We start from the raw sequence: 23,368 nt of genomic DNA on the forward strand, positions 1-23,368 counted from the left end.
TCTTGAAGCTTCTCAGAATTTGCAAAATCAATTATAATTTGTGACTATAGTGGGAGAAAACTGAATACCAATAAATCACCCCTTTTACAGCACTCAGATACTTACAGGACCACTTCCACGTGATCCAGAGCCCACTGGTCACGGCCTGGTCCATTATGACGTGGCTGCCACCACCGGAGCTGTACACCTTTAACTCGTGCCTCCCTGCAGTAATAAAGATCAAGGTGTTAGCGGTTGAATAGTTTTACAATATTTGGGGTCATTTTGTTTGTTAAGTTTTTAGAAATAGTGATTTCCTGTATATGTTATCTGTAAAAGGTACAATTGGCTGCAATAGCTATGAGCTCCAGCAGAGAAAATGCCCATTTGGAGATAACAGAATCTATATATATATATCGTTCTTGAATATAATTTCATTTGGTTCTTAACATTTAAATCTTTTATACATAAAACAAAACAATGCAAAACATCAAGAACAGTAGAACCCCCCCCCCCCCCCATTCGAACAACCAAGTGTGAGGTGATTCACTTTGGAAAGAATAACAGGAATGCGGAATATTTGGCTAATGGTAAAATTCTTGGTAGTGTGGATGAGCAGAGGGATCTCGGTGTCCATGTACATAGATCCCTGAAAGTTGCCATCCAGGTTGATAGGGTTGTGAAGAAGGCCTATGGTGTGTTGGCCTTTATTGGTAGAGGGATTGAGTTCCGGAGCCATGAGGTCATGTTGCAGCTGTACAAAACTCTGGTACGGCCGCATTTGGAGTATTGCGTACAGTTCTGGTCGCCTCATTATAGGAAGGACGTGGAAGCTTTGGAACTGGTGCAGAGGAGATTTACCAGGATGTTGCCTGGTATGGAGGGAAAATCTTATGAGGAAAGGCTGATGGACTTGAGGTTGTTTTCGTTAGAGAGAAGAAGGTTAAGAGGTGACTTAATAGAGGCATGCAAAATGATCAGAGGGTTAGATAGGGTGGACAGTGAGAGCCTTCTCCCGCGGATGGAGGTGGCTAGCATGAGGGAACATAGCCTTAGAGGTCAGAGGTAGGTTTTTTACGCAAAGAGTGGTGAGGCCGTGGAATGCCCTACCTGCAACAGTAGTGAACTCGCCAACATTGAGGGCATTTAAAAGTTTATTGGATAAGCATATGGATGATAATGGCATAGTGTAGGTTAGATGGCCTTTAGTTTTTGACTTCCCATGTCGGTGCAACATCGTGGGCCGAAGGGCCTGTACTGCGCTGTATCGTTCTATGTTTTATATTCTATAACCAACACCCCAATAACTCAAAGAAACCCCCCCAACCACCATGCTACTTTTCTCTGCATCATTCCAATTCCAGTATATGTGCTTGCGAAGCAAGCACGGGATAACTGAATATAAAGGTATTTATCCCTTTGCTCAGGTGAGATGGCATCTCCATGCAAGATTGGGGATTTCTATTTCATAAGGAAGCAGGCAGTGTAGCACTAATCACACTGTGTGGAGTCTGCATGTTCTCCCCATGTCGGCGTGGGTTTCCTCCGGGTTCTCCGTTTCCTCTCACAAGCCCCGAAAGACGTGCTTGTTAGGTGAATTGGACATTCTGAATTCTCCCTCAGTGTACCCGAACAGGAGCCGGAGTATGACTACTAAGGGATTTACACAGTAATTTCATTGCAGTGTTAATGTAAGCTTACTTGTGACACTAATAAAGATTATTATTATTAATATCAGCAGGGTTGTCCGTGCCAACATCCCAGGATTTATACAAATTGACATTACTTTTTTAGTATGATCACAAAACACTTTAAAAAGAATACTTCCTGATTTTGTTTTATGTGGCAAAAGATATTTCAAATGCAAGTAGTGTTACAGTTTATGCAGTACTATTTTGCTATCACTGGGTGGTGCAAGTGCACTTTGTGAAGTCCTTGAGTAGTCAAGCACTACCAAAAGGTTCAAATGCAGTTGTAGATCGGAGAAGCAGGGTCCACTCTCATATGGACCCAAAGATATATGTATTAATGTATAATAATTCCTTGGATTACCACACGATCAAACACAAATTAGAAACCAAATCAGATACTATACATCGGATAGAAAGAGCGAGTAAGTAATGATATTAAAACCTATTTTGTTTTAGTGTACCTGCACACCCACACAGTTTTTTCCTTTGTGGAATAATGGGTAAAGTGGTGGAAGGATTCCCGAGCTGATTATCAGCCCATTGAACCGTGGTATGAACACTGGTGACACAGAGCTTTTGTCCAGTGTTAGGAGTGCTACCACTGTGCCACAAGACCTCCAAACCTATTAATGCTTCCATGATTAGCAAAATAATTGTTTTTATGACTCATTATTAGTTCAATGTGTCAATCAAACAACAAAGTCAGGGTCAAAGTGAGGAATCAATTAGGGAACAAAGAAGCTTCATTCATTCTGATCCGATTGTCGAGATGGCAGATGCGGCTGCTGTTATAGCATTTTTCCAGCTAGGGTGGAACACACTAGGCTGGAGATCGGTTTGGTCTTATGACCAGAAGGTCAGTGCGGCCCCCGCACCGATTCTCTGTCTGGTGGGGGGCTAGCTGCCGCACAGTGTAAAGCCCCCAGCTTTACCTGCAGATACAGCCGCAGAATGGGCCGGTCCGTGGACACGCATGGGCACAGCGATGGCCTGCAGTGGCCGTGCCATGCAACATAGCACCGGCCGAGCACGGACACAGCCTGGCAAAAACTGCCACCCCTGTAACCAGCCGTGCCACGCCCAGCCCACCCCCTGCCAGCAGAACGGCTCTCCCCCGACTGTGGCGGCTCTGAACTCAGTCCGCAGCCGCCACGCGAGATCCCCGAATGGTGTGAGCACACGTGAGCGATGCCATCGGGGACTCGGCCCATTGGGGGCGGAGCATTGGGGAGGGCCTCAGGTGATGTCCTGAGGCCGTCCATATGGCATGCAGCGTACTCTGGAATATGCCGTTTTTGCAGGGGCGAACATACAAACTCCACACAGATAGTGACCCAAGGCCGGAATTAATATGTATGTCAGGATCCTCTGCCAGTTATTGGAGTCTGATGATTGGAATGTTCAGGTATAAATGGGTGGAATGTGTCCTGTGCTATTCTGCCTATTTCCATGAGGTATTGAGGGGGTTAGCACAATTGCTTCACAGTTCCAGGGTCCCAGGTTCGATTCCCGGCTTGGGTCACTGTCTGTGTGGAGTTTGCACGTTCTCCCCGTGTGTGCGTGGGTTTCCTCCGGGTGCTCCGGTTTCCTCCCACAGTCCAAAGATGTGCAGGTTAGGTGGATTGGCCATGCTAAATTGCCCTTAGTGTCCAAAATTGCCCTTAGTGTTGGGTGAGGTTACTGGGTTATGGGGATAGGGTAGGGGTGTGGGCTTGGGTAGGGCGCTCTTTCCAAGAGCCGGTGCAGACTCGATGGGCCGAATGGCCTCCTTCTGCACTGTAAATTCTATGATCTACCCAGGAGCCATTTAAATGATGCTGGCAAGAACTCAAAACTCTGGTCTGATTTTCTGGCTGCCAGAGTATGGGAGCAGTTGATTGGTTGCCCATCATTTTTTAAATTAAAAAATAAATAAATTTAGAGTACCCAATTAATTTTTTCCAATTAAGGGGCAATTTAGCGTGGCCAATCTACCTATCCTGCACATACTTTCGGTTGTGGGGTTGAAACCCACGCAAACATGGGGAGAATGTGATTGGTTGCCCGTCATAACTGGTGAGCTGCAGTGAGCCTGGAACCCATAACTTGCCACAGGCATTTAATGAGGCTTCAAAATGGCTCAGCTGTCAGTCCAACACTAGCAGGCTGCCAAGCTATATTGGGTGCAACTGAAAAATTCTCAGATTCTTTTCACTAAATTGACGAACTGAGGAAAATATCATATTGTTCTCCCTTGATGGGCCGAATGGCCTCCTTCTGCACTGTAAATTCTATGATTCTCTCCCATGGTGATCATCCCACCCCATTGCGACCATCCAAAAATAAGCTCATATCAAGTCTGGTGCCATTAATCCATCGCCCCTTTGCTCGTTGACTTACATGGTCTCCAGGTTAAGCAACACCCTGATTTTAATATTTGCATCCTTGTTTTCAAATCCCTCCACAGTCTCACCCCTTCTTATCTCTTTAACCTCCACCAGCCCATTAACAGCCCACGATATCTGTGCTTTGCAATCCTGGTCTTTTGCACATCCCCGATTTTAATCATACCGCCATCGCTGGCTGTGTCAACAGCTATATAGGCGCCTCGCTCTGAAATTCCCACCCTACCTCTCTTTCCTTCTTTAAGGTGTTCCTCAAGACCTCGTACTTTGACCAAGGTTTTGGCCATCTGGCATATCCCCTTATGTAAGTTAGTGTGAAATACCGTTTGATAAAATTCCAGAGAAGCGGAGCTGGTAGAGGGGCTGGGGGCGCCGATAGAGTTGGAGGAGCTAGTCAGGGGGATTGGACAAATGCAGTCAGGTAAGGCCCCGGGGCCGGACGGGTTCCCGGTGGAATTTTATAAAAAGTATGCGGATCTGGTGGGCCCCCTGTTGGTGCGAGCCTTCAATGAGGCATGGGAGGGGGGGGGGGCTTTGCCCCCGACGATGTCGCGGGCACTGATCTCTCTGATCCTAAAGCGCGATAAGGACCCCTTGCAGTGTGGATCATACAGGCCTATCTCGCTCCTCAATGTTGACGCCAAGTTGCTGGCGAAGATCCTGGCCACCAGGATAGAGGATTGTGTGCCAGGGGTGATACACGAAGATCAGACAGGATTTGTCAAGGGACGGCAGCTCAACACGAATGTGCGGAGACTGCTAAATGTTATCATGATGCCGGCAGTGGAGGGGGAGGCGGAGATAGTGGTGGCGCTGGATGCAGAGAAAGCGTTTGATAGAGTTGAGTGGGGGTACCTGTGGGAGGTGCTGGAGCGGTTCGGATTTGGGGAGGGATTCATCAAATGGGTGAGGCTGCTCTACGCGGCTCCGATGGTGAGTGTAGTCACAAATGGAAGGAGATCGGAGTACTTTAGGCTCTACCGTGGGACCAGGCAGGGGTGCCCCCTGTCCCCCTTGCACTGGCGATTGAACCTCTGGCTATGGCGTTGAGGGAGTCAGGGAGATGGAGGGGTCTGGTGCGGGGTGGGGAGGAACATCGGGTATCGCTGTATGCGGACGACCTGCTGTTGTATGTGGCAGATCCAGAAGGGGGAATGCCGGGGCTGATGGAGCTGTTAGCGGAATTTGGGGGCTTCTCGGGCTATAAGTTAAATTTAGGCAAGAGCGAGGTTTTTGTAGTACACCCGGGAGATCAGGAGGAGGGAATTGGGAGGCTCCCGTTTAAGAGGGCAGTGAAGAGTTTCAGATACCTGGGGGTGCAGGTGGCCAGGAGTTGGGGGATTCTCCATAAGCTTAATTTTACCAGGCTGGTGGAGCAGATGGAGGAGGAATTCAAAAGGTGGGACATGGTGCCGCTATCGTTGGTGGGTAGAGAGCAGTCCGTCAAAATGACGGTTCTCCCGAGGTTCTTGTTCCTCTTCCAGTGTTTGCCCATCTTTATCCCTAGGTCCTTTTTTTAGAAGGGTGACCAGCAGCATCATGGGCTTTGTCTGGGCGCATGGGACCCCGAGGGTGAAGAGGGTCTTCTTAGAGCAGGGTAGAGATGGGGGGGGGGGGGGGGGGGGGGCTGGCGCTACCCAATCTCTCGGGGTACTACTGGGCGGCCAATATGTCGATGGTGCGCAAGTGGGTGATGGAGGGGGAGGGGGCAGCATGGAAACGGATGGAGAGGGCGTCCTGTGGAGATACAAGCCTGGGGGCCCTGGTAACGGCGCCGTGGCCGCTCCCTCCCACGAGGTATGGCACGAGTCCGGTGGTGGCGGCTACCCTCAAGATTTGGGGGCAGTGGAGGAGACATAGGGGAGAAGTGGGGGGCTCGATGGAGGCTCCGTTAAGGGGGAACCATAGGTTCGCCCGGGGAACATTGATGGGGGATTTCAGGGTTGGTACAGAGCGGGCATCAGACAGCTGAGGGACCTGTTTATTGATGGGAGGTTTGCGAGCCTGGGGGAGTTGGAGGAGAAATTTGGGCTCCCCCCGGGAAACATGTTCAGGTATCTGCAGGTAAAGGCATTTGCTAGATGGCAGGTGGAAGGATTCCCTTCGCTTCCCGCGAGCGGGGTGAGTGACAGGGTGCTTTCGGGGGTCTGGGTCGGAGAGGGAAAGATATCTGATATCTACAAGGTTATGCAGGAGGTGGAGGAGGCGTCAGTAGAGGAGCTGAAAACTAAGTGGGAGGGGGAACTGGGGAAACAGATCGAAGACGGGACATGGGCTGATGCCCTGGAGAGGGTTAATTCTTCCTCCTCGTGTGCGCGGCTTAGCCTCATCCAATTCAAGGTGCTGCACCGGGCCCACAAGACTGGGATGAGGATGAGTAGGTTCTTTAGGGGTGAAGACAGGTGTGTTAGGTGCTCGGGGAGTCCAGCGAACCATGCCCATATGTTCTGGGCATGCCCGGCACTGGAGGAGTTTTGGAAGGGGGTGGCGAGGACGGTGTCGAGGGTGGTGGGATCCGGGGTCAAGCCAGGCTGGGGACTCGCGATTTTTGGGGTTGGGGTGGAGCCGGGAGTGCAGGAGGCGAAAGAGGCCGGTGTGCTGGCCTTTGCGTCCCTAGTAGCCCGGCGAAGGATTTTGCTACAATGGAAGGATGCGAGGCCCCCAAGCGTGGAGACCTGGATCAATAACATGGCGGGGTTTATTAAGCTAGAGAAGGTCAAATCGCCCTGAGAGGATCAGTACAAGGGTTCTTTAGGCGGTGGCAACCTTTCCTCGACTTTCTGGCTCAACGATAGGGTACTGGGAAAGTAGCAACAGCAACCCGGGGTGGAGGGGGGGAAAGGGGAGGGAAAAGGGGGGACGGGACGGACGATGACTATGTTTGTTTATTTAATTTAAATTTATTTTTAAGTTCTCTTGTTGGGGGTTGGGGGGGTGGGGGGGATGTGATACATGCGTTGATACGGTTTGGGGGGGTGTTACAGTTGTTATGGGTTATTTTGTTGCATTTCATTGTTTGTTGTTATATTTTATATTTTCTGTAAAAAATTCCAATAAAAATTATTTAAAAAAGAAAAAATTCCAGAGAAGCAACTTGTACATTCACTATGCTGAAGACGCTCTATAAATACAACAAGTCTTTGTTGTTGTCAGTAGAGAGGGAAGACACACTAAATTGGTCCCTGAGATGAGGGGGTTGTTTGACAATGAGAGGCTGAGTAAATTAGGCCTGCATTCTTTGGAGTTTAATTGAATGAGAGGCGATCGCATTGAAATATAGAAGATTATGAGAGGATAGATGCTGAGAAATTGTTTCCATTGGTCAGTGAATCTAAAACATGGAGCACCGCCTCAGATAAGGAGCCGATCATTTAGAATTGAGATGAGGAAAAATCACTTCACTCCAGAGGTTTTGAATCCTTGTTAATTCTCAACACCAAAGGGTTGAGGATGCTTCATCGTTGAATATATTTAAGGGAGGCAGAGAATCAAGGAATCTGGGGAGCAGGCAGGAAAGAGAAATTAAAGCCCAAAATTTGCCATGTTCATATTGAATGATGGAGCAGGCTTTCTCGGGTCATATGGTTGATTCCTTTCGTCACTATGTGCAGCAATGGAAGTACTTTTCGGATGATTTCCTGTGTTGCTTATTTCTGAAATAATACATTTATAACTTTGCTGGAAATGCTCAACCTAGAATCTTCCCAATGGCATGTATAACTGTACCAATAGGGGAATTCTGAGTCCATTATACCTGTTATTACAGAAGTAGATCTTGACCCCTCATGTATGTTAGAATTGAAATGTTTGAGAGATTTCGCAGCTCAGAAGATTAGATACTTACAGAGGGACATTGTAAGATATTCTCTGGGCATGTACGAAATCCTTTGGTTGGTGCTGAGCAATAACATGCCATGTGATTCCGCCATTCAGACTGTACTGCAGCAGGATGGCCTTGTCTGCAATATTGGGATCTGTCAGGTCAGCATTGCAGCTCACTGTCTCTGATGTGCTGCCAATCTGCAGTACAAACATGATTTTGCTGAAGAGAAAACACATTTTCTGTTTAGCAAAAAAAAAAGCATCAAAATTCAGAAAAAAAATAGCTAAGCTCAGTACAGTTAAGATTCCCTTGGATTAAGTATGGTAACAATCTCAGGAAACGTACAAGCAATTTTATACAAATTAAGTTTATAAAGAAAAAGGAAAGTCTGGAGGGATTAGATTTTGTGTCCAAAGAGTCCTCCCATCATTTGTTAAAATAGAAAAAGTGACACAGATTTTACTCAGTGTTTTAAGTAACATTTTTGAATCTCCTTCACATCAAGCTGTCCTCATGACGTTGCTGAATCTGGAAGATGCAAATTGCTTCCTGGAGCAGTTCCTTGCACTTTAGTGAGATTTGCAAATTTGGACTAGCATTCACGATGAGCAGGAGTCAGGTAGCCTTGGGTGAATACTTTACTGGACTGCATTAGGACAATTTACCAATGACAGGGATCCAGTGCCCAGGTTGGTGTGATGTCAAAGTGGAAGCAGCCAGTCTGGGATGGAGGTTATCGAACCGTCACAGAGTAGCCCGAATTAAATGAGAACTTGCATGGCAGCTCTGTGCTGTGGCAGGAAATCTGCAGTGCAAATTTATCTTCATACCGGTACATCTAAGCATCCTATTTCAACATTTCCATCATACAATTTAGGATTCACTGATGCAAGGTTTACTCTTTCTTGACTGTTTTGCAGTTTACTCGAGCTTTATCTGACACTATTGCTCCTCCAATGTCATATGCAGGAATTGTTTTTTAAATTTTCTTTTCAAACCCTGTCTTCTGAAGATTACAAAGGTTTTTTTGCCCCTTTCGGCAACGCGAAGCTCAACTCTCATAGTTATTTCTCAAAGGAAATGTACCTGGCCCTGGTCAGATCCAGAAGTTTGGTTACGGCCTGTCTCGTCTGACAGCCGTTGAAGTACAAAGACTCCCCGTGGGCATAGGGTGCCAGCTGACCACATCCACTGCCAATTGCTCCTCCTTGAATTACCTGCCAGTTTATTTCTGTGACACGCGGTGACTCAAAGTTGTCCTTGATGTAACTGGGCAGGTCATTGATTGCAACAGAACAGTAATCTCCTGCAAAACAGAGATAAGCAGCTTTTAGGTAAGGTTGAAAGAGAATTATGGAGTTATATTTTTCAAAAGTCAACGTGTTTCAGACCAACCCGCTTCCAGTTTTAACATAGGCGGAATGAAGAACAAGCAACTGATCCTGTATCAGGAGGCAGGTTGGTCATTGAAACTTTTAAAAGGGGCTACAGGCTTTTATTACCAAACAAGTTTTCTTATTTTTTAAAATTTGTACTGACCAGGTTATGCGGACCATTGGAAACTCGGCAAATATAGGAAGGCAGACATGTTGGACACATATATCTGGTGATGAACATCTTGGAGGTAAGGACTGTTTCATTCGGATCTAACAAGTTAATCTGTATATAACCTCAAACCTCCATAACTCTCCAAGACCAGTCCCCAGCAATCTGTTCGATTCCACAATCACCCCCCGTTATCTTGCCTTCGCTATCCGTCTAATTGCCCATCTCCACAATCTCCTCTAAAACCCTTGGAACCCCTCTCTGACCTCTCCTAAACCCCACCCTAATCTCCAATCCCCTTCCAATCTCTTCTAAACCTCCAATTCCCCCCAATATACTAACCCCCTCACTGATTTCTCCATTAAACCCCGTCCTTTGAACTTCATAGTTTGCTCTCCAACTGCCACCATTGATCAATGATCCCTTCATGACTAACCCCTAACTCCTGGTCCCTACCTCTTCCCCACCAGTCTCCATCCCGATGACCAGAAAACGTACCTGATCCTCGGCTGCAGCTTTTCCCAGAAAAAAACCCACATGGGGCGGGATTCTCCAACCCGGCGCCGGGGGGGGGGGCGGCAGCAGGAATCCCCCCCCCCCCCCCCCCCCCCCCACCACCCCACCCGATTTTCCGGCCCATAATGGGCCGAAGTCCCGCTGCTGTAACACCGGCCCCGCCGGCGTGAATTAAACCACCTCCCTTATCGGCAGAACCAGGCGGTGCGGGCGGGTGGGCTCTGGGGTCCTGGGGGGGGGGGGGGGGGGGGGGGGGGCGTTGGGCGATCTGGCCCTCGGGGGTGTCCCCACGGTGGCCTGTCCCGCAATCGGAACCCACTGATCCACGGTCAGGCCTGTGCCATGGGGGCACTCTTTCACCTCCGCGTGGGCCATCAACCTCTGCGATGGTCAACGGGAAGGTGACCCCCCCCCCCGCGCATGCACGGGGATGCCATCAGCAGCCACTGACACTACCGTGCATGCGCGGACTTCCGCCAGCCGGCGGAGTCCCCTCGGCCCCAGCTGGCGTGGCGCCAAAGGCCGTTCCCGCCGGCCGGCAGTGAGCCAACCACTCCGGCGCGGGCCTAGCCCCTAAAGGTGAGGGATTGGCCTCTAAAGGTGTGGAGAATTCCGCACCTTCGGGGCGGCCCAACGCCGGAGTGGTTCACACCACTCCATCCAGCCGGGACCCCCGCCCCGCCGGGTAGGGGAGAATCCCGCCCCAGGTGTGGAGTTTGATAACTCCTCCTTTCATCCAGCAAATATCAGGGCCAATGTTTCATTTCATCTGGGTGTCACTGCTGCCTCCTCCCTTCCTATTATGTCGCTCCTAAATCTCCTCCAAGAACCCGGAGTCTTTCACTTCCTCAGTGCTTCTTACTTGAGGAGTCCTCAATCTTCTTCCAAAACGAGAGTCTTGTGCAGGACAGATATTAAGGTTTTAGGTGAATGTAGTGCTGATATTGTCACCTAGCCTGTCAGATACCTCCTCCCATAGCAGCACTGAACTGGGTTCATTTTAAATAGAAACATTAGAGCCAGTACCTTGATAACCTTCGTCACAAATACAGATTGTTCCAGTTCTACAGTATCCGTGCCCACTGCAGAGCTTGTTACAGGACTCTCCAATGTATACATTGTCAATTCCCCAGCTTTGTTTCTCTGTGATGCCCTCCTTCTGAATCCATCGGAACCGAGTGGCGCTGAAAACAGAATCAGCAACATTTATGTAGCTGGTGAATAGGCTGCCCCTGGAACAAGGAACTAGCACTTGATTTGGTTCCAGGGAGTGGAAGAGAGCAATTTGAGGAGTTAAATTTACAGAGATATTTGGGGACCGGTTTAAGATACAACAGAAGTAAAGGAAAATAAGAAGTGGGAAACTGATTGGGGAGGGAAAAAAGGCAGTTTATACTGAGATATAGAAGGGACTTGGTCCAGATTAAATGGAAAGTCAAAAGCAAAGTAGGCACGGTAGCACAGTGGTAAGCATTGTGGCTTCACAGCGCCAGGTCCCAGGTTCGATTCCTGGCTTGGGTCACTGTCTGTGCGGAGTCTGCACGTTCTCCCCGTGTCTGCATGGGTTTTCTCCGGGTGCTCCGGTTTCCTCCCACATTCCAAAGACGTGCAGTTTAGGTGGATTGGCCATGATAAATTGCCCTTAGTGTCCAAAAGGGTTGGGAGGGGTTATTGGGTTATGGGGTTAGGATGGAAGTGAGGGCTTAAGTGGGTTGGTGCAGACTCGATGGGCCAAATGGCTTCCTTCTGCACTGTATTTTCTATGAGATAAGACAGGAAATTTTCGGCCAATTCATCTTATTTCACTTCCTGGCAATGCACTGGAATCTATAATGAAAGATCAAACTTTAAAGCATGTGGAAGAAAGATAAATTAACCAGGTCTATTCAACACGGATTTCGAGAAGGCAGGTCATGCCTGACCTACCTTATTGAAGCTTTTGAAAAAGAATAGAGAAATGCAAAGGGTGAAGTTTAATTGGATTTTTGAAACACATGAGAGAGGATACGACATAACAGACTTTGGTAACAATAGGAATTAAGGGACATACAGTCACATGGATTGGATGACAGATAGCAAAGTGCAATGTAAAATCCTTGAAGGACTTGGGCAAACTAATGGAATGAGCAGAAATGTGGCAGCGCTTAACTGGAGCAAATTACAGGATAGGATGTTAGACTAGCAACCTGATATCTCTCATAGTTTTAGGATCGAAAAAATTAGAAGAAGAGTAAATAAAATGTGGAGGAGCGACAATTCCCCTTTCTGAATCGTACCTGGATGCAACATATTCCGGGAGTTGGATGGTGACCCTGTTCCAGCTGGAGCAATTGACGGAACTGTAAATACTGGCTTCGTGAAACTGGAATGGGGAGCAGCCAATGTTGCTGCTCGTTGAAGGAAGACATTCTGTTTGCACGAGTGACCAGGAGTCCTTCCTGCAAGGGTAAATAAATACCTCACTGAATAAAGGCAGAGACAGGAATTCATTAAAAATGCTTCTAGAACCCTGGTCCTAACTATTCAGTTGTCAAATTAAAGGAGCGCTGTTATGTTTTACCTGGTAACAATGGGATCCACCAAGGGCAGCACGGTGGCACAGTGGCTAGCACAGCTGCCTCACGGCGCCAAGGTCCCAGGTTCGATCCCGGCTCTGGGTCACTGTCCGTGTGGAGTTTGCACATTCTCCCCGTGTTTGTGTGGGTTTCACCCCCACAACCCAAAGATGTGCAAGGTAGGTGGATTGGCCATGCTAAATTGCCCCTTAATTGGAAAAGATTAATTGGGTACGCTAAATTTATTTAAAAAAAATAATGGGATCCACCATCAAATGCAGCAAAAACAGTTTGATTGGTTATCCTTTAAAATAACTTTTGAGTCATCACCCAAAGTGCCTCAGTCTACAGAAAAAAAATCACTTCAAATAGGTCGCAGAGGCCATTGATGGAGGCTGGGCTCTGACTGGAATTTGAAGTGTAGATTGGAACATAATGGGGGACATCAACTTTCATTGTCCCTCCTCTACTCTTACCCACTCACCACAAGAGTCTACCCTGGCATCCCAGCAGGAACCTATGCTTAAAGGGAACATGAAACATGAATTATAATATTGCAGCCTTAATGTCCTGATATGCATAACTTGTGACTGAAAGCCTGGGGTAGTCGAATTATCTTTTAATATATTTTATGTTTGAGATTCTCCATGTTTGCTATTCCTAACCCATGAATTTATATCAGTTAAAATGAAGGGGTGGAAAAACCATGCCCAGGATATTCTGGATGGTGGAGTTTCCCTTCCTGCCATCTGGGGAGTTGGCGGCAAACACAATCCCTGCCACGCTGGCTGACCCACAGCCATTTCATGCTCCAATGGGAGTTAATTAGCTGGAAGCCGGTTTTACACCCCTTAGTTGGGCAGAAGTCCTGCCACAAGAGTGCTGCCCACCAATCTGTTGGCTGGCAGCTCCTTAATCCCTGCAATACCAGAAGCTGCAGTGGACAGCATAGACATAGAACAGTACAGCACAGAACAGGCCCTTTGGCCCTCAATGTTGTGCCGAGCAATGATCACCCTACTTAAACCCACGTAACCCGTATACCCGTAACCCAACAATCCCCCCATTAACCTTACACTACGGGCAATTTAGCATGGCCAATCCACCTAACCCGCACATCTTTGGACTGTGGGAGGAAACCGGAGCACCCGGAGGAAACCCACGCACACACGGGGAGGACGTGCAGACTCCACACAGACAGTGACCCAGCCGGGAATCGAACCTGGGACCACTGGAGCTGTGAAGCATTGATGCTAACCACCATGCTACCGTGAGGCTATAAGTTGTCCCCAGAGCCTAAGTCCCAGGAGGGCAGGGCCAGGTAAGTTTTGGGGGTCTCAGGGCAGAGGGGGGGTAGGTGAGGCCTGGGGCAGTGGACAGACACAGTTGGGGTGTTGGTGGAGAGGCTGGGGGTGGGAGGGAACAGCCCCCATAGGGGTCAGATCTTTTGGTGGTGGGAGCCAGATGTTAAAAGGAAGTTGCTGATGGAAGGGCCCCTACCCACTTCTAACCAAGGCCTGAACAGGGCTTCTCCAGCCTCTGAATGCCTCTCACCTGTCTGGAAATTGAGGCTAGGTTGGGAAACGGCCTTCAAATGGTCAATAATTGACCACTGAATGGCCTGAACTGAGACGAAGGCTGGCAGGCCTGCCTAGATCTTGCCTGATCCAGCCTAAAACTGTGGAGAGGTTAGGGCAGACAGGAACACAAAACGTTTTACAATCACTTCCCCCTGCCTAAAATATCCATCAGCAGGGAACATAAAATTCTGCTTCGTGTGTTTTACAATTCTCTGCTGGTAGGTTTTTAGGAGGTGGGGCCTGCAAAATTCCCCGGGTTGTCCATCTGTGTGCCCCGACCTGTCCACAATTTTACAGGAGATGGGTAAAGCCTTCCCACAATTAAGGCTTTCAAGTGGTCAATTTTAAGGGCCGTCTTCAGCCTGGCCTCAATTTTTCTGCTGGCAGGAAGAGTTGAGGGGCAGGGCAGAGGCCCAGAAGGTCAGCCTGCTTGGGTCTTGGGCATGAAAGTTTTCCCCCACAAGGGTGCTCCCTCACACCCCTCGCCTCAGTCTCTGCATCAAGACCCCAGCCCCGTCAGCCTCATCGCTCCTCCTTGCTGTGAGACCCATTGTGCCCTCACCTGGCCTTGAACTGCAAGGCTGAGAATCAGGCGCTTCCTGTATCTCTGTCTTGGCCACTGCTGGTGCTGGGGGTACAGAGCAGCCAACCAATCAGAATGACCAGCAGTTCTACTGCGTGGGACTTCCATCCCTTACCCAGACGAAAGTCCCACCTCCAGCCAATGAATGCTCCTCGGAGTATTAAATGTTTGCTGGGTTGCTATGACTGGCGGTGGTGCCTTCCCTTCCCAACTCTTCCGGTGGTGGGGAAGGAAACTCCGCCATCCAATAAATCCTGCCTTATGGGCTGGACACACAGGGATAGATGTTCCGGACTAATATTTCTATGGTGGCTCTCTCATTCTATTGTTAGAAGGATACACTGTTTTAGAACATAAGTGTTAAACCTTGTAACAATTCATTCATAAAAAATCGATATGATCTTTTGTGGCTTGCTGATAGGCAAAATGTACGAGTGATATATTTACTTATGCTTGAACTGAAAACCTTATTGATGAGGAGAACTTTAAAGTTCTTAAAACGTAATGATGAAACTTCTCATGCAGTTGAATACATTATTGAAGTTTATTTCTCTTAAGGCTGGAACTGGTTCCCTTTTTCGAGAATCAAAGAGTGAACATTTAAAACACCATTCTGTAATGGCAACATTTCATGCACCATATACCTTAAAGACACACACATTGCTCTCACACTGCCGATGCTATAGAATAAAATGGTGTTTACTGGTGAACGTTACGAGCGTAGGAGTATCAGGTGACAGGAATCACCTGTATTCTGAGTATCACAAATCACAGCATGTGATTTTGGCAACATGATAATGAAGCTTTCCATCATAAATTGCTGAAATTCCAGGCCTGCTCCTACTCCCAAAGTTTACTTATCCTGTTGGATTCTTTCAAGCCAATGGCAATGTCCTTTGTAGCAAACGTGTCCACCCGTCAGTCACAAACCTTTTTTGGGATTGCCACTTACCTTGGATCCTTGCTGTATTCCAGCAGTACAGACTGCAGATCCCCACAAGAATCAGCTTCACAGCCAACTACAATCTGGAAACACAATAGAGAAGATAAACACCAGGAAAGATCCAATTTAATGAATATAGAGGTATAACAAGGTACATTTCATGCTTGATACCCACTTTGGCAATATGATACTGCTGTTCCTTTGTCCCTACAACCAAACAAGCAGTCTGATGATCTAGTTGATTGTTAGAATGAGTAGAATTCAGTGCTGTGATGAAAGAAGATGAGATAGATCCAGGGATGGGATAGATTCAATGAGGTGAAGAAGCTCCTTGTGCAACACACGAGCAACAGAAGACTGAATGAAAGAGACATAAGAATGTACAAATCGTGAAAGAACATCCAGCTCACCCAGCTCACTCTGTCACCTGCCACATGCACAATTAGAACTGGAGAAATATTCAATTTCCACTTAGAGTTTTTTCTTTGAACAGTAAATGTTAATCAGCGGAAACTCCAGCGAGTCTACGTCACTGGCTAAAAACGGTTGTTTCCATTGTTTCTCTGGGAGTTCCATGCTCCCCTACCAAAGTTATGGCAGAAAACTGGAATTTTCTGCATTATCCAGCACAGAACTGCTCCTTTTGGTTCCATTCCTACCTATCTGAAGGCAGCTACTGTATCTTCACCATTGGTTTCACTTCCTGTGCCAATGTACTATTTCAAGGCATTTGCCCTACAGTGACAACTAAAGACTGGCATGGCCGAAACAGTCTTAAAATAGGGGAGTAATGTGATCCATTGTCCCATATTCCAACAATCTCTCACCAAATCTGGTCTTGCAGTTCCTCGTCTATGTCGCCTCTTGTTCTCTCAAAGCTTACCTTGTCCATAAGTCCAATTCCCTGTTTCCTTGATCCCGATCTCACTCGCCTCCTAGCCACCTCCCTCTAAACCACTTAACTCCCCCTGCACTCGAGCGAATCTTATGCTAGCTGATACCGTATGCGACTCCCTTTCCACAGGCACTGTTCTTTCAAGGCAGTTCCCTTCAAAAGAGTCACTAAGCCCCAATCCACCCTCTCGCTCACTGTAGCCTTCCTTTTCAAAAACTTACCCCAGTCAATTACTGCCTCATTTCCAACCTTACTTAAATCGTCATTGCATCTTAATTCTGTACTGCCCAAAACGACCTGTTTGAGTCTCCCCAAAATAACTTCTATCCTTCTCACAGTATCAAACCAATTCAGCGAAAGTCATAAATGACACCCTCTGAGACAGACTTTCATTATGAAATGAATGATTGAAAATCGCTTATTGTCACGAGTAGGCTTCAATGAAGTTACTGTGAAAAGCCCCTAGTCGCCACATTCCGGCGCCTGTCCGGGGAGGCTGGTACGGGAATCGAACCGTGCTGCTGGCCTGCCTTGGTCTGCTTTCAAAGCCAGCAATTTAGCTGAGTGAGCTAAACCAGCCCCTATTATCCCTCTTGCTCAATCTTCCTGCAGTGTCTGATATAGCTGACCATGCCACACTTCTTCTGCATTATCCAGCACAGAACTGCTCCTCTTGGTTCCCTTCCGACCTATCTGAAGGCAGCTACGGTATCTTCACCATTGGTTTCACTTCCTGTCCTTCCGCTGCACTGTCAGTTCCTGGAGATCGAAAGATTCCACCTTGTGATAGATCTTGTGCCACTACCAGTTTTAATCATCATTGGGTGAAACTGGCAGCCAACTAACTCAAACCCATGTAGACAAGCTAATGTGTTCTACTTCCTTTCATCTGCTGCTTTCTTTCACATCACTTGTAACTTTGCTTTCCTGTCAACTTGCCTAAATCAACATTGAAAAATAAATTCTGCCTACGCAGTGCCACAACTAACCTTCATTCACAAAAAAGAACCTGAAGGAACCACTACAGAATCCCATTCTTGGTTCTTTAGGGAAGCTGCTGTCACAGCAGAAGAGCAGCTAGACAGGAAGACCATTACTAATGTTGATGTAAGAATGGTAGCTGCTTTTAAAACAAACTATTCTGTCCTCCAGACATTATGCGCCCATGAATATGAAAGAAGTGCTAATGACATTAGTAGGGTTTTCACTCAGACCCTTTGCAGGTTTGGCAGGAATTGAAAGAGAGCACTGAGAGTTTGAAAGGGAGTCACATAACTTTATTACTTCATATTTGGCAGAAGACAGACCTGGAAGCCATATGAAGGCAAGTTTAACACCAGTGTGTTGGGGAAATCTTTAAAAATCTTTCATAGTCTTAGGATGAGGTAGAAAAATTTTAAACAGAGTTGGGGAGAAACTACTTGTCCCAGAAGTTTATGTATCTGTGGTATTCGCTACCCCAGAGTTTGGTGGATGCTGGGACAGTGAGTAAATTTAAGGAGGGATTAGACAAATTTATCAGACAAATATGTGAATATTTAGTGAGGGGGGATCATTTGGCGGGGGGAGTGGGGGAGTGGGGCGCTAAGTACATGGAAATGTATTCAAATTTATTACAATGAGGTTCAGGCCCTTTGTGAGTGGGAACTTCATGACGTTGACAGCGAGGGCAGGGAAAATCCGGAAATTCGATCTCTCCGGAGAGAATCGCGTTTCCCGATTCGTGAGAGGTCTTCTGTCTTCGTCACTCATTCCTTGGGCAGCGAGTGTGGCCTCAAGATTCCACCCATTGTTTTCATTCCAGAGAAACAGAGCATAATTCTCCTACAGATGCTGCCAGACCTGCTCAGATTTTCCAGCATTTTCTTTTTGGTTTCATTCTTCTGTGGTGTATGGATTATGGACCCTGATTTTCGGGGATGCCTTGGTATGACGGAGGTATAAGAAGTATTAAATGACCCGAATTGAATCTTACTCTGAACTGTAGTATGTATCCTGGTGCTACAATAAGTTCTCGTGATGCCAGCAAATTGTGCGTCTTATCTTTCTTCTTGTTAGGCCAATAGAGGTGGAACGAAGGGTTACCACAGAAACCTGCTGTACGAACTGCATTAGGATAGAAAATCCAGTTTTCATCGTGGTTAACGCCTTCTGTAGGAGAAAAAGGAGGTCTTTAGGAACCAGATAATAAATCTGCTATCTACATTTTATAGTTTAACAGCACAAATATGCACCAATTATGTGATCAAAATTCAGTTTAAGTTTCTCTGGCAGCACTAAGGAAGCCCGCAGTGCAGTGAGTTGATTGCCTGCTAATTTGCAGATTAGTTCCCTTGAATAATTATTCATAGCTCTATGTTCAACTTTGACATTTTGCAGGGAGCCAGCCTGATGGGAATGTGAAATGAACGCCTCAGATTTAAAGAGAAACTGGATACTTAAAAGTAAGTGCTCAAATAGGGGAAATGGATATTGTTTCATCCTTTATAAATACATTTTAATTCTCTGTCAGCCTTTGTTTTGGTTAGGGGGTTGAAAAGTGGCAGGTGGAATGTGAAGGCACAAAACGGTGTCTTTGAGGAAGTGTCAGAGTGATGCAACTTGAACCAAACCTAATTGGATAATACTTCTGACAACATGACTACAGGATTTGGGATGACGCAAACAATGCTCACTTTAAGAAATCAGAGTTTGCACATACTCCTCATGACTGCGTGGGTCTCACTCCCACAACCCAAAAAGATGTGCAGGGTAGGTGGATTGGACACGCTAAATTGCCCCTTATTTGGGAAAAAAAAATGATGTGGAGATGCCAGTGTTGGACTGGGGTTAGCACAGTAAGAAGTCTTACAATACCAGGTTAAAGTCCAACATGTTCGTTTCAAACACTAGCTTTTGAAACGAACATGTTGGACTTTAACCTGGTGTTGTAAGACTTCCTACTGGGAAAGAAAAATAATTGGGTACTCTAATTTTTTCCCCCAAAAAACTTTAAGAAATCAGACAAGCATGGTCCAAGTATACACGTTACAACTTGTTCTATATTTACTTTGCTCACCCCGGTCAAGCCTTCACACAACATTGCAGCTCTTTAATTGTATTTCATGCATATTCATACCGCAGGTAAAGCACACACATTTGTGATATAAAATACATTTAGAAATTTTACTAAATTTACATCTTCCAAGAGTATCATACTGGAGTTGTTGTAATACAACCTAGTTGCATGATGCACTTGCAATATTTCAAGACTGTTCTTTTGCTTCTAATGCAACATGGAACATCAAGGGCATGATTCTGACCTGCAGAAAAGGATTGGCGGAGAAAGTACATCTTCTTTGATATAACCAAGATCTGGTGGGATCCGTGGACACATATTCTTGGCTACTGTCTGTTTGGGCCAGGTGACCTCAGCTGGAGGTTGACCTGCTTTTGTGTATTCCTGAGGAACATTTCCCCTCCTACGACTCCTCCAACCGCCAGCTCTCTGAGACAAACAGCAGTTCCCAGGGAAATGCTGAATTCTCGGATTTCAGGTAGTGAACCTCCTTGTAATGATAGGAGGTGTGAAAGGGAAGAAACAAGAATATCAAAGCCGGCAAAATAACAGGCCTAGACCGACAAAGGAAAATACAAAACATGAAAACCATTTCCAAAAGAAGTCCTCCTTGAGGGAAACTCGGGGTGAAATGCTTTTATCTTATGTAGTAATTGCCTCAGACAATCAAGGATCGGGAAATTCTGCCCTCAGCTGTATGATGTTTGAGCCTGTAATAAGCTTGGGTGACAGCAATGCTTTCCCATTGGTTAATGATAATAGCTTATTGTCACAAGTAGGCTTCAATGAAGTTACTGTGAAAAGCCCCTAGTCGCCACATTCCGGCATCTGTTCGGGGAGGCCGGTACGGGAATTGAACTACCGCTGCTGGCCTTGTTCTGCATTACAAGCCAGCTGTTTAGCCCCCTGTGCTAAACCAGTCCCAAGGCATACCTGTACTCTGCAATGCCAATGCTGAGGAGATACAAAGACTACTTTTCCAACCATCCTGTATCTGCGAACATATATGTGATTGGCACTGGGCTCTACCAAACCATTCCCGGCCCGGTTCTCATTATCTATCAGGCCATCACCAAACTCTTCCATTTGTAATTCTTAACTGTCATCAGCACCATTCACCAATCTAATGTTTCCATCTTACCATCATCAAACGAATCCATTAATTGACTTGGGTTGATCTCGGATCCTCCAATCAGGATGTTGTCCAATGCCCACTGAGCACGCTCTTTGCTTGCTACCATCTGGCCTTTTAGAACAACAAATGGCTGCCACCATCGCAGGCGAGTTGTGTTGGTGTGAGCCTCCTCTGGGAGAAGGACATAATCTTGGCGCACGGAAATATATTTCTGGTAATCCATTTCATGCAGCAGGTTCCAGGTGATTCCTACAGTCATGAGAAATTAATGAGTAGCAGAATTTATGATTTCAACAGAAATGTAATGGAGAGGTTTATCTCAAAGTTCCCATGTCAGTAATTTTAATCAATGTCTTTGCCTAATGGTGACTATGGTTGGAATCTTTACACGGACTTTTACTGTATCCAGCCCAATGAGTCAATGCTGATCTTTATGCTCCACATGGGCCTCCTGTTATCTTATTCAAGGATATGAGCTGAGTCTCTGCAAATTTGCATGGATTTTGACAGTCAAAAAAGCACTCGTTCATAGAATCCCTACAGTGCAGAAGGAGTCCATTCGGCCCATCGAGTCTGCACCGATCCTCTGAAAGAGCATCCTGCCTAGGCCTATCCCTCATGCTATCCCCACAACCCTGTAACCTTTGGACACTATGGGATAGTTTAGCATGGCCAATCCACCCACCTGCACATCAATGGACACTAAGGGGCAGTTTAGCATGGCCAATCCACCTAACCTGCACATCAATGGACACTAAGGGGCAGTTTAGCATGGCCAATCCACCTAACCTGCACATCAATGGACACTAAGGGGCAGTTTAGCATGGCCAATCCACTCACCTGCACATCAATGGACACTAAGGGGCAGTTTATCATGGCCAATCCACCTAACCTGCACATCAATGGACACTAAGGGGCAGTTTAGCATGGCCAATCCACCTGACCTGCACTTCTGTGGACTGTGGGAGGAAACCGGAGCACCCGGAAGAAACCCGGGGTCCCTGGCGCTGTGAGGCAACAGTGCTAACCACTGTACCACCGTACTGAGGGGTCCACATGCTTCAGAAAAATGCTGCTAATTTGACAGTGTTCAGTAAATCTAACCGTGAGAAACTCGGCAGAGCTGTGCAAAGAAATTAACTGTTCTCTTAAAGAACAGGGATTAGGGTTAACTTTGGGGGCAATTCAGGGAAGATGTTGTCAGGTGTTTAGATTGAAATGAATGGTGACACTTCTAAATCCGAGATCAATTCACATTTTCACTACTGAAATTGAGAAAATCACATTGGGGTGTTTAAAAGTTTATCTCCAACTGTTACAAGCTCCTCAATGGGCAGTCACAGTTTGACAGCCTTTAGAATTAGAAGTTGCTCAGAATAAAGGTCCAGGTTGCTTGGAATAAATATTTCCTATTTGTCTTAAATAGGACAATGTTGTAGAAAACCAAAATGGAATGTTATGGAACACAGTGAAAGTAGTACAGTTCAGTGGTGACGGTGTAGACTGGGGAGAAGGCAATGTCTCTGAATGCTCCGAACCAGAACTCTAGCTATTAGCTGCAGGGTATTTACCGAATTACCACGTTTGGCTGTCAACATCTCTCTCCCTCTCTTTCTGACCTGCTTGTCCTGTCAATTAGTCTGATTCAAAACATAATTTTGACATGGTTAAGAGGCAGCTAATTAGTGTTATAAAAATAGAGATATACCTCACCTCCATCAGTGGAATAATCCAACAAAACCCCTTCCTTCCTACAAGTAGGCTGGTGACACGTGGTCATGTTGCTCTCACTGCCTATTCTGGCCCAATATTGCACAAATCTGTGTATAAAAGACCAGCATTAATGTTGTACACCTGAAATTGTCAATGAGTCAAGACATACTTCTAAATAGCAGAGGGATATCTATTGGCACTAAGCAGAAACTCATTATTAGGAGAGAGGAGACTTTCCAGTTGCTTATTATTCAAAGGGGGCACAAAGTTTTTTTCCAGGAATCATCCAAACCAGCTTTTAGAGAATAATTTCTTACAATCAAGAATTGGACGATCCAACAGTGGGCAGGGCTGGAAAATCCCACCCATGATGTAAATGCAAAAGAGCAAAAAGGCTGTACTGCAACTGACCACAATCAGATTTTGCTTGTTACCTTCACCTCAGAGTTGCTAGAATCCATGGGGTCACATTTCAGGCAACTGTCTGTGACAATGAGGGTGTCCATGGAAGCAGTGCAAAATGCACCATCAAGCTGTGTGTAGCTGCACGTCTTCCCATGTAAAGGTGTAGCTATACCGGTGATTAGATTCATTTGTAAGAGGACACACACAGGTCTCTCTCCCACACACACACACGTCACCTGCTCTCTCTCCCACACACAGGTCTCACACACACATACACACACCTGTCACACACACACATACCTGTCACACACACACATACCTGTCACACACACACATACCTGTCACAAACATATTGTCTCTCTCTCACACACACATGCACACACAAGTCTCTTTCTCTCACACACACACACGTCCACACACATCCCACACACCCCTCCACACACACAACACGCAGACACACCCACACTCCTCTTTCTCACGCTTTGAGGCCTTAATTGAGACTCACTCAGGCTCCTGTTCCGGCGACTGCTCCAGCTCCCTGCTTCGAGGCCTGCTCCAGCTCC

At 46.6% G+C, this 23,368-nt stretch overlaps 1 protein-coding gene across 1 annotated transcript in view; it reads right to left on the bottom strand.

The window, feature by feature from the left end:
* The window catches only part of LOC119973445 (reelin-like), a 415,628-nt gene that overhangs the window by 1,474 nt on the left and 390,786 nt on the right, over positions 1–23,368 (bottom strand). The window contains 9 exon segments of the mRNA XM_038811578.1: positions 106–204; positions 7,899–8,096; positions 8,964–9,183; positions 10,965–11,122; positions 12,215–12,376; positions 15,609–15,682; positions 18,470–18,645; positions 20,694–20,936; positions 22,401–22,507. Coding sequence (XP_038667506.1) covers positions 106–204; positions 7,899–8,096; positions 8,964–9,183; positions 10,965–11,122; positions 12,215–12,376; positions 15,609–15,682; positions 18,470–18,645; positions 20,694–20,936; positions 22,401–22,507 — 1,437 coding nt within the window.

This window comes from Scyliorhinus canicula, chromosome 11 (assembly GCF_902713615.1).
Source record: "Scyliorhinus canicula chromosome 11, sScyCan1.1, whole genome shotgun sequence".
NCBI lineage: Eukaryota > Metazoa > Chordata > Chondrichthyes > Carcharhiniformes > Scyliorhinidae > Scyliorhinus > Scyliorhinus canicula.